This window comes from Mytilus edulis, chromosome 1 (assembly GCF_963676685.1).
Source record: "Mytilus edulis chromosome 1, xbMytEdul2.2, whole genome shotgun sequence".
NCBI lineage: Eukaryota > Metazoa > Mollusca > Bivalvia > Mytilida > Mytilidae > Mytilus > Mytilus edulis.
In genome coordinates, this window is record NC_092344.1 from 94328131 (window position 1) to 94340774 (window position 12644).

Sequence of the window (12644 nt, forward strand, 5' to 3'; positions counted from 1 at the left end):
AGAGACTTTTTTTATCAGTACTAACCATTCATCAATGTGTGTTGACTCTATAGAATAAAAAATGTTTACTCTTAGTACTTGGCCAAAAATGTGTATTACTATTTCAAATTGGATTTATCATACAATTTGAGGAATATAACCTGTAATCCTGTGAATCAGAATAATTTGTACTTTTACATGCATAAGAATTGTATTTATTGTATAATAATTGTACTTCTTCATTAACTTATTGTGTAGAAATTGTACTTATTGTGTAAAATGTGTACTTATTTTGTGTAGGAATTGTACTTATTGTGTAAAATTTGTACTTATTGTGTAGGAATTGTACTTATTGTGTAATGTGTAAAATTTGTACTTATTGTGTAGGAATTGTACTTATTGTGTAAAAATTGTCCTTATTGTATAAGAATTGTACTTATTGTGTAAAAATTGTACTTATTGTGTAGGAATTGTACTTATTGTGTAAAATTTGTACTTATTGTGTAGGAATTGTACTTATTGTGTAAAAATTGTCCTTATTGTATAAGAATTGTACTTATTGTGTAAAAATTGTACTTATTGTGTAGGAATTGTACTAGTTGTGTATACTAATTGTACTAATATTACAACTGTAAGAATTGTACTTATTGTGTGAGAAATATACTTATTGTGTAATAATTGCACTTATTGTACTTACTCCTTGCTTGATTCTAGATGTGATTCTGTCCCCGCAGCTTATCACGCCGGTTAAACAGATCCGATGAAAACTGGCATTTGGCGGATACTCAGACATTTGACTGAAAGCAAACAAGGGAAATTCTTTACTTTGTTAATTAAAAAATAACATTAGCTAAAAATTACTGTGAATGCTTTCTTTCCCTATTTATTATATGCTATCCAAAAGTGGCCTCTGGCGGATAGTCGTGGACAGTTGACTGAATGCATAGATCAAAATATTTTACATTATATAAGGCATTCAACACGTCTTCATTCATGTCATTGACTAATGGAGTTTAAATTTTGAACACTTTATCCGGTAGAACAACCTTGCACAATCTTTGTTCTAGTCCTAAATTATCGTGAAATGTTTCCCACTGGACGTTTAAAATTTTCAAATAATCATTTAAATTCGATTTCTCACTTGAAAAAAAAAGATCATAAAAGATAACAGATGGCGGTGTCAATTCAGAAATAATGAACATATACCATTGCGTTAAGGAGTCGTAAAGACAGCCGTCCATAACACGTTACACAACAGAAAGTAAAGATTGAACAATACGAACCGACTAAGTCATGTAAGTGTTAATGAATATAACACATTAATTGAAAATACATTAAACTAAACTATGTCATTTTACATCTGCTATTTATATCCTCTTTTCTCTGATATCAGAAGCTCTTGTCATTTCAAAAAATCTTTTTTGAATTATCCAAGTTAATTGACATCTTCTCAACGTGTTGTTGGATGAAATCCTGAATATTTATCATTAAGGTAATCAATGTACTTTTTCACTTTTTACCCAATCGATAAATGCATCACGTTTTTATGATCGATGGGGGCATCAATACAAAATAAATGCGCATGCCCTGATCGATACCAATTACCCTTGACGGGAACCTTTCTTATCGTCAAACAAACCACAACTACCGAGACCTGTTTGCCTCGTCTAGAGAGCGATTGACCGCGTTTTCTTGTTGCTGAGTCTATCGATTTCCTATATGTGGGTCATATAAAATAATTGGATGAACATTTCACAGAGTACACAGAAAATAATAATCAATGTAACTGCTAACAAACAGATATAAACAGTTAACGTCAATATAAATGAAATTCAATGAAATCAGCGCTTTTAAGGAAAATTCTGAATCAATGCAAGATACGTCTTGTATAAATTGATCGTACTAGAGTTCCTTAAGAATCAATGGTTGTCAATCTGGCTTCCAACTAAAATATATATCGTATTAATTTTCAGTTGGAATAATAGATTGTGTTGATAAATGATATTGTCATATATCAATTTATTTTATGATAAAATGCTAATGAAGCGGCACCATAGAAATAGTGTCTGTGTTCATTTTCTTTCTGAAACGTTTTACATTTTCCGAATAAGACGAGACGTTTTTGCGACGGTGAAAACAAATCGTTGTTCTGCACTACATCTTCTCAATCTCATGAAACTTTGAAATCCAACAATTACTGTTATACAAATCATATATTTATTTTCAAAAGGTGAATTCAGAAATGAACATTCTCGATTTGAAGGTCGCAATTAATTGTTTTAAAAATGCAACATTCTAATCAGGCAACAATTACTCATTATTTTAATCCAAAAACGTTATCTTCAACTTCTTTTGCAAATGCAATCTACAGATATAAGAAGATGTGGTATGAGTGCCAATGAGAAACTCTCCATCCAAATAACAATTTATAAAAGTAAACCATTATAGGTCAATGAAATCTTTGTCACAAACAACTAGTATGATAATGTTTATATGACACAGTACTAACTAACTTTAGTTAAATTTTATTTTCATTTATAGTCAAATATGTTTCTTTAGTTTTAAAGTTCAATGCATCATGCTTTAAATGTTACTTGACCACTTAGAGAACTTAGCAAATATGGGAATACATTTATTTTTTTAGTGAACCAAATATTTTAGAAATTTTATAACAACTACAACGAGTAATAATTATACTCTAATCAATTCATTACCTAACCAAATGGCAAAAAAAAATGCTCGTTTTGCAACTGAATTAAATGCATTCAACAATCGCAATTTCAAAAGAATGCTCCCTACGAGGCCCTTTCTTAATAATAACGTCTTTTTACTGCCAGCAATAGTTCGCATATATGATCATAATATGAGTAAAGTACAATTCAGATACGTGCATCTCTTAACTGTAAGCATGCAGGCATTTTGTAATATAATAGAAATAGGCTTCACGTACGTACCTAATTTTAACTTTGAAAATATATTTTTTTTAACTTTAAAAGAGCTATACACATTATGATTGAATAAAACCTATTCAAAGGAGAGCGAAAAATGTTTTAAATTTTATGCTAGTTACATATTTTTTTTAAATGCAATTTGTCAGTGTCATCTTACAATGAAAAGTTATGATACAAGTATACTTAATTCTAGTTCATAAAAAAAACTATCAGTTACGATGTGAAAAAGTATTACATGTATAACACTTTGTACAGTATTTCCTTTTATAGACATATGCTCAAACGTCAGGTCTTCCTACACCTCCTACGTCACAGCTTTACATATAAGATCTTAATGACCTACTGTGACTATGATTTATTTCATCGGTCTATTTTTGTTCTACGTATCCCTCTATTTAAAGCGGATTGATATCTTTTGTTTTCCGAATCACCATGACTCCTTATAAGGAAATGAGTAGTCAAATATTTGAATTTTTTTACAAATAAATTAATTTGAGAACCTTTATTTGATTTGAAGAAAATTATTCTGTTGTATCGTGTGGACAAAGGTATAGATCAATTTTAGTATGAAAGAAAAAACACGGAACAAAACAATGATTGGATGGTTGGTTTATGCTTAACGTGCAGTAGCAAATATGTCAAGCGAAATTTATACGAGAACAATGAAAAAGGAGTTTTTTCGGATCAGGTATAAATATTGTCTTTCAGTGACGATCCTATACTCCGACCCCTCAAACTGTGCTGTATTGCCAATTATAGGTAAATTACGACAAGTCTGTACTCTGCAAGTTCGAAAGTTTGATGGATAAAAATGCTTCTATATCAAGATATTGTGGAATACCTTAAACAAAGTACGCGTGGTCATAATGGAACATTTTTTTGTATATTATTATTATTAGCTAAATCATATTTTTTCAATTCAATTTTGGTTTGAATAAACCGCACTGAAATAGGCTTGAAAGCAAGTAGGTTCCGAGTTACATCTAACTGATGCTTAATTCTATTTATAAATGCAATGAAGGGCATATGCACTGGTAATAATAAGTAATTTGTTATAAGTCAAATTAACCTCTGATATAAAATTAACTCACTGACATGATACAGGTGTTGTAAAATTTCCTATGGGGATGGTTGATTCAGGTTTTTTTAAGTGCTTGCTTTTTTAACTTTATTAACATTTTGCTAAATTCTTAAGTTCCTCTCTATATAGGTTTATAATAATTTTACAACGTATTTGTGGATTATAAGCGATAGTTTTGCGGATTAATGGCGCTAGTTGTGTAAAAAATTGACGCTAGTCTTGAGTCAACCATCTACTTTTGAGGCAACTGTTATCTATATATACAACAGTTTTGCCTCATGGGAACATTGAGAAGTGCATATATATCTAGTTATCATTTAGTGTCGTCTTCAAAAGGTACAATATTAATCGATCTTCTGTGGTTTATTCCAAGGGTATACTATTATAATCATGATTAAGTTGTAATATTTTTTAGAATTACGAATATTGTTTAGGTAAGGCATACCCAGGGCAAAAAGAGGCAACATTTCTCCTTCTTTGCTCTATTTTGTTTCCTCTTACCTTCAATTTCCAATGCTATATGGTGTACCTGTGCAAAGTTTCTTATGCAAAACCAACATATCAATATATTTACAAATATTTCATTTTATTTGTTATGGGGCGGTTAGTTTTAGTTATTTCTATTTTTAGAAGAGGTGACACGGAAGTAACTTTACTTAATGTGGAGACCTGGTAATATTTCCGCGTCTCCATTTTATAAATAAAATTAATTGGTCCAAAACAAATAAATTCTAATATTTTTTTCATTTTAATGATTTTTTTTAAATATACCCTTTTCTCTCTGGCGTGTGCGTGTCCTGAAATTTACTATTAATTATAATGCTTGTGATAAAATCAATAAAACGTTGAACATTTTTCTGTTAATTTGTCTATATATATCACAAATTTTTTTATCACATTCTGTACCCCAAATTCCTGAATTCCTTCTCTTAGGACAATAAAATGGTTGCTTTCTGAATTGCATATCACCTCACCTCACCTATCCTCTTCATGCCGGTCGGCATTTAAGGCCCTGATACCTGAATTGCATATAAAACTTAGGTATTTCCGTGCAACTATACAAAGACAAATAGAATTGCAGATCTCTGTGGTTGGGAAAGTAAAGAATTTTAAAACCTCTATACTGTTTATTTCTGCTGTAAAAGAAAATCTTACTCCGAAATGTTTTATTTAAATTTATTTTTGAGCAAACAAGTCTAATTCGTCAGTTGGGTTTGGCTTTGAGCTTCAAGTTGGGCTTAGTTAATACGAGCACTTTTAATCAGTTCTATGTGTCTTTAGTATTAGTATTAGGTGTGATTCGAACCAATCTTACGAGTCAATAAAGTCAAACGGCAAATAGTCTGTTTGCTAATTCCCGTAATTTACCATATGATGGTGTGTTTCTTTGATCAATAATATTATAAGCCCATAAAAATGTGAAGAGAAAATATAAAATGTGTGGTGCTGTTCCTATGCAGGCCGGAAGGACCTTTTAGTTTTGTAGAAGGACCCCTCAATGTTTCACTGAAAAGACGCTGTCAAAATTGAAACACCTGTCTGTTTATACCAATATATATAGATCCTTTCATAAATTTGAAGATTTTGAACAATAGGAATATGGTCTAAAATGCCTAAAATGGGATCTCATGGTTAAAGATGGTACAAAAAAAAACAGTTACACCCTACTTGGCAAGTATACTGGTATATCAGATAATTGTTTGGCTGTTATTCTTTATCTTAAAGATTAATAGAATGAATACACCCATGAACAAATGTTTTATTTATCGTAATTGCATTAGTAACTTGTGAAACTGAAATTTAAAAGCTGCTTATTGATTTTTTTTTAAACGAACAAATCGTGCGCATATGAAATATAAAGCTCTTCCAAGTCACTTATTTGTTCCCCGTATACAGTACTCGTCTTATTACATTTTCCCATGCACACAAACCATTTTTCAGTATAAATATAGATAGTCTTTCGTGAATAGAACGCTTTTAAAAAGTTATGTACGTGCTGATAAAAAAATAAGGAATGAGTCGTCTGGAGTCAGGAACATGTATTCGCATTCAATGTTTACATCGGGATAAGAGTCGTTTGTATTTGCTTAGTAACTTAATTTCAAAGTGCTAATCTTTGCTGATAATCAATTTGTGCTGTTGCTTTTTTTCTAAAATTCTGTGATCTAGCTGCATACATACACGGAAAATTGGAAAAGAGAGATATATAGCTAGAAAAAAAGGGAAGTTGACTTTTTAGGATGTTGTTACCTTTCACCATTTAAAACCAATTTTATAAAGGTGCTCTTATAGGATACTATACTCGTCACTTGCTATTTTAGGAGGAAAAGGATTATATCATAGGGAAATTTTGTTTTTATTTCAATTCATTTTCATTGTTACGTTTTGTTGTGAATTTATAATTAATAGCGTCCTTGCTAAAACAGGACAAAAAAATTGAAAAGATCAAGGTTTCAGTGTTTACAGGTGAGGTAATATTTATCCTTAAACTATTAACAAAGTCACTGTATCACAAAATGAAGGACAAGAGGGTTCAAGAAATGTTTCTCAAATGATACATATACTTTTGACAGCTTTCGATACAGCAGATGAAAACACGCGAAAAATCTGCATGAACATGAAAAAAACCTATTGAATATGTAACGGCAATCGGAACGACAAAATCAAATCTGATGTACAGTCTAGCAAACACAATTGTTTTAAACGCAATCAAAACAACAAACAAAAATCTACTGTACAAGATAGCCAAACAATAGTTTTGAATTCACATCGCTAACCTAGATCCTTCTGCTTCTACCTAAATGATAACCGGTAATGCGTTGTGATATAGCTAGGGATAAAATATCAATAATTTTTACTTACTGCAATATCAAAGCTTTCCAAGAAAATCATGATTGCTTGTTAGCAATCATTGCATACGTCACTACTTTCCTTTATCCTAAAGTTTACCAAGCAAGGCTTGGCGGTATAAATCCAGATTTAGTGACAATACATGTTTCTATATGAAATTCAAAATGCAAAACAAGAAGTGACCGGTTTTACCAGTATGAAGGACTGGCCTGACGAGTTTTTTTTTAAAGTTTTTTCTATGCTGTTAACCACAATTTATGTAATTCACAATTTATATACAGAAATAATTTCAAAAGGGTAAAAGTTCATATTGAAACACACCTATTTGCTTCACAAGTCATTGTATTTTACTGGTGTTTATATAATAATACAAATGTAAGGCTGTAGACAAGAAATGACGGTATACAATCTATTTTTGTCTGAGTCAACATCATGTCATATTCTTTTTTAATTGGACCATTGGAAATGTGTTACATTTATCATATAAACAAGTATATTAAAAGAATCTTCCGAAAGATCAGTTTATTCAAAATTACTAGTCAGTTCTATGTGATGACATGACCTTGAACCTGATTTAGATTCCACAATGCTTTGCATCTTCGAACTTTATTTTGCCTATCAAACTTTTGTTTTATTCGAGCGTGTGTCTGACGTACAAAACTTTAATATGTATGAGGAGTTTATTGATACAATGAATGAAAATCCATCAGAACTGGAGATCTTTTTCAATTGAAAACGGTTAAAAAATAACTGATTTTACTTATAAACAATCACAGAGTAATGATCTTTATATTTCGTTCTTGTTCTATAATATATAAAATTCCAATTTACATTAATCAGTTGGCTAATGACCCTCAATCGACGTAATTATGTGCGTATAACGACAGGTCACTTGAAGATGAGTCTCACAATTTATACATACGTCAAAACAGACACAGGAAGGCACTTGAAAGAAATATGTCCCATCATATTACTGTATTTATCCTATGATTTAAATACTGTAAGGTATGCTATAAATGAGTAATAAAACTATTAGAAATAAAATTCCGATTTTATAGAGATGTTTAGAATACATTATTGTTGTGAATAATTGTTATTTTCATTTTTTAAGATTTCCACTTTTGTCAGCGACCACTCCGCGATTCATTGCCATGCATGTTTGATACCAATTATTTCTTACATCGTTCTTTATGTATTTCATATCTGTTTATTCATTTATTGTAGTACATATATGTACATGTATTGATATTTTACAGTAACTTATTATTTTATTTACATATTGTGTATAACTCGTTCGTTATTATAAATCATATTTAAGTCAAGTATTTGTAGTGCCTCTTGTTATACCGATGTGCTATCTTGGTGTATACTCAAATATCGCTATTTCTCAGTTCAAAACATAGTCTTTTTGATAAAAATTGTAAAAACTAAAATGATCATGTTTTTTTTCTTCTCTTAATCCAAATATGAAAAAAGCGCCCTACCAATGCATTTTTATTCAAACATTTGAATTTATACTTTCTCGTCAATACAATCAAAAATTAAAAAAAAAAATGGCACAGTGATAATAAGTTTAAGGACACAGTCCTAGCGGGAGATTGTTTGCTAGAATTTAAAAGTCAGGAAACGCATGACATATATGGTCAGTACTGCTACAGTATCATTTAAATATGTTTGTTCAACATATCTGCTAAAAAAATATTTCACATAAAAAAAGTATCCGTTTTCTAACTTATAAGCTTTGCAAAACAGTCACCGATGCACTTTAAATGTATACGCTGTAAAACTATTAATGAATGAACGAGAAAAAAACATTGTAGCCCATTTTCGAAATAACCAACTTTTAATTGTTTCAAATCCTAAGATTTTTTTGCAAAGGGAAAACACCTTAAGATGTGACAAACTGTATTCCTGCATTTACAAATTTTTTAAAACAAGTTTTACTTTCGAGGGATGATGTTTGTCATACTGATTTACTTAATAAGAATTCAAGAAAAAATATATTTAAAAGAAATATATATCTCAATATCTTGACTGACAGCAAAACTGTAAAGGTAAAAATTTAAAATGGCTTAATTATTTTTGTTCTATAAAACCCATTGAATGACAGAAAGAAATCTTTAAAGAGTCAGATTTGACTGGAAAATGTAAACAAAAAGATTTACTGGCACTTTGAAGTTAAAAAAATCAAGATGGGCTTTTTTGAGCTCAGTGATTATAGATTCTAAGTAGATCTGTACATGCCTTTTCTTCAAAAGTTTTTTTTTTCTATTAATTGTTTTAAAAAGCCTGTTGTCACTAGCATAGTCAACTTGGTCAAAGTTGTATTTTACCAGATAAACTGTGTCCAACTTATCTTGTGTCACTATCAAAGTTTTTCATTGGTGAAAGAAAAAACTGCACTGTGATTGGATAATTTACGTCATATGTCTCTGGTTTTGTCTCTGGTTCACCAAAGTTTCCAGAAAAAAAAGAGCTATCTATGTGAATCTCTCTGTAAATAACGTGTGGTAAAAAAGGTGTACGAATAAGCTGATCATGATATGAAGTACTTTTTTAGCTCACCTGGCCCAAAGGGCCAAGTGAGCTTTTCTCATCACTTGGCGTCCGGCGTCTGTCGTCGTCCGTCGTCGTTAACTTTTACAAAAATCTTCTCTGAAACTATTGGGCCAAATTTAACCATACTTGGCCACAATCATCATTGGGGTATCTAATTTAAAAAAAAATGTGTCCGGTGACCCGGCCAACCAACCAAGATGGCCGCCATGGCTAAAAATAGAACATTGGGGTAAAATGTAGATTTTGGCTTATATCTCTGAAACCAAAGCATTTAGAGCAAATCTGACATTGGGTAATTGTTTATCAGGTCAAGATCAATCAGCCCTGAAATTTTCAGATGAATCGGACCACCCGTTGTTGTGTTGCTGTCCCTGAATTGGTAATTTTAAGGAAATTTTTGCTGTTTTTGGTTATTATCTTGAATACTATTTAGAAAGAGATAAACTGTAAACAGCAATAATGTTCAGCAAATAGTTATCAAAGGTACCAGGATTATAATTAAGTACGACAGACGCGCGTTTCGTCTACGTAAGACTAATAATCAGTGACGCTCATATCAAAATATTTATAAAGCCAAACAAGTACATAGTTGAAGAGTACTGAAGATCCAAAATTCCAAAAAGTTGTGCCAAATACGGCTAAGGTGATCTGTGCCTGGGATAAGAAAATCCTTAGTTTTTTTTCGAAAAATTCAAAGTTTTGTAAACTGGAAATTATAAAAAAAAAAAATGACCACATTATTGATATTCATGTCAACACAGCAAAGTAAGACATAAAAAGTAGTTAACATGATCAAAATGGTCAGTTGACCCCTTAACGAGTTATTGCCCATTCTAGTCAATTTTTGTAAATTTTTCGTAATCTTTTACAAAAATCTTCTCCTCTGAAACTACTGGGTCAAATGTAACCATACTTGGCAATAATCATCATTGGAGTAAATAGTTTGACAATCGGTCCGGCCAACCAAATAAGATGACCGACATGGCTAAAAAAAGAACACAGGGGTAAAATGTAGATTTTGGCTTATAACTTTGAAACCAAAGCATTTGAGCAAATCTGATCTGAGGTAAAATTGTTAATCAGGTCACGATCTATCTGCCCTGAAATTTTCAGATGAATCAGACATCCCGTTGTTGGGTTACTACCCCTGAATTGGTATTTTAATGAAATTTTGCCGTTCTTGGTTATTATCTTGAATATTATTATAGATAGAGATAAACTGTAAACAGCAATACTGTAAAGCAAAGTAAAACCTACAAATAAGTCTACATAATCGAAATGGTCAATTGACCTCATAAGGATGTAATTGCCCTTTATAGTAAATTTTTAACAATTTTCATAAATTTTGTAAATTTTTACAAAAGATTTTAACTACTGGGATAGATTCATAGGTTCATTAGATAGAGATAATTGTAAGCAGCAAGAATGTTCAGTAAGGTAAGATCTACAAACACATCAACATCACCAAAACACAACTTTGTCTTGAATCCATCTGTGTCCTTCGTTTATGATATGCGCTTAGACCAAGGTGAGCGACACAGGACTTTAGAGCCTCTAGTTACAGTTATTATATAGTCTTGTTTTGTGGTAAAATAAATTTTATTCTATACCTATATATCAAAACATCTTCTCTTACCTTTCTTCCTCAAACAAAACATGTTTTTTGTATAATAATGGATGGTTAAAGGAATAATACTTCCTAACTAAAAGCAAGACAAAATATAGTCTGTTAAATTAACTTTTAGAATAGGTTTATGATTTGTTCTTTAATAGCCATATATAGACACATTTTGAACTTTTTTCTATGAACTTTTAAAAATACTGGAAATGGTTAAATATAATAAACAGGAAATTAAATACTATCAATGTTGAACATGCGTTTTTAAGTTGACATTTCTGAAGAACATGCACGTCTTTTAAAAAATGCAGCATTTTATATAAGAAAAAAGGTTGTTAAAAACAGTTTCGTTTTATAAATCTTCATATTTATAAGAAATAAAACAGGAAAAAAAAGAATTTCTATCTTCAGAATGATTGCATGTAAATAGCACAGCGTTTGATATTCAATTTAATATAATTGTCAATGAATGGCTGACTGTTGAATTATTATTTCTATGAACTTACTGACTAGTAAGAAATTCTGATTAACACATGGGTCTGCTTATTATTGCATTAATTGGTATGGGTTGAACTACAGAAACTTAACTTTTCTATATCATTCATCACAAACTTATTTATGGTACACAATCTTATGGTCGGCAACAATTTTCATTATAATCATACAAAGAAGAATCCGATCTGACTCGGTCACAACAAGCAGAATGGCTGGACCAAGTCTATATTTAACACAAAATCAAGGATTGAGGCCTTAAAATATCTTTCACGTGTATTTTAAGTCCAGATAGACTTACAACGGAAGAAGTAATATCCCTAAATGAATTTTAAAATAAAAGATTCAAACAGTAAAATTGACAGGCTCTCAAAGAAAATCAAAAGGTACATGTATACACATGGGCCTCCACGGGTCTGAAGACGGCCCTTTGGACCTTAAACGTGTAAATGGCATTCCTGAGGGAAGACAGAGAAAATGTTAGAAAAAGCAAAAACGTTGGTTAAGCAAATTAGTTAAATAACTGACAAAGTTATTTATATTATATTATTCGATCCATCAGAATGGCCGAGCACGTAATATAGAAGATACCGCTGGCAAACTCCTAATGGAATTGACGAACGTGACAAATTATACCCAGGCTTTCATACCACCCCATAAAAAGAGGACGCTAATTGGATGACAAAAATAGAGCTAGCTTAAAGAAAGGAGTTATTTCAAACGCATCTTAACAACGAGGGCCTAACTAAACATAGGATCGCAATAGCCTACAAAGCAAGCCAGTTTGCATAAAATTAAAGTGTGGTTGAAAAATTTTTTGCGAGGAATAATAAGCAATACTAAATAATTCAAAATACTATGTATATTCTGTTATTCTGGTCTCATGGAATACATTAAACACTTTTGCCCGACCGCGAGAGACCCTTATGTGTAGTCAAAGTCGTTAAACACACACACCCTTTTTTTAGTAGCATTAAAAACCTTAATCACAAGAGACAATTTAAAAGTATAATAGAGGGTAATTAACCTTCCAAAACTCTATACATATATATGAAGCAGGAGTGACAGCTATAGTATAGAGAGGCCTAAATGTACACTATAAAATTAAAAGATG

The 12644-nt window shown here is 31.1% G+C and overlaps 1 protein-coding gene across 5 annotated transcripts in view; it reads right to left on the minus strand.

The window, feature by feature from the left end:
* LOC139495520 (regulator of G-protein signaling 17-like) overlaps positions 1 to 12644 on the minus strand; it is a 46902-nt gene that overhangs the window by 24659 nt on the left and 9599 nt on the right. For all 5 annotated transcript variants that reach the window (XM_071283780.1, XM_071283802.1, XM_071283791.1 and 2 more), the window contains exon 2: positions 677 to 776. In XM_071283780.1, the coding sequence (XP_071139881.1) occupies positions 677 to 772 (96 nt within the window). In that variant the 5' untranslated portion in view covers positions 773 to 776. The remainder of the gene's footprint in view (positions 1 to 676; positions 777 to 12644) is intronic.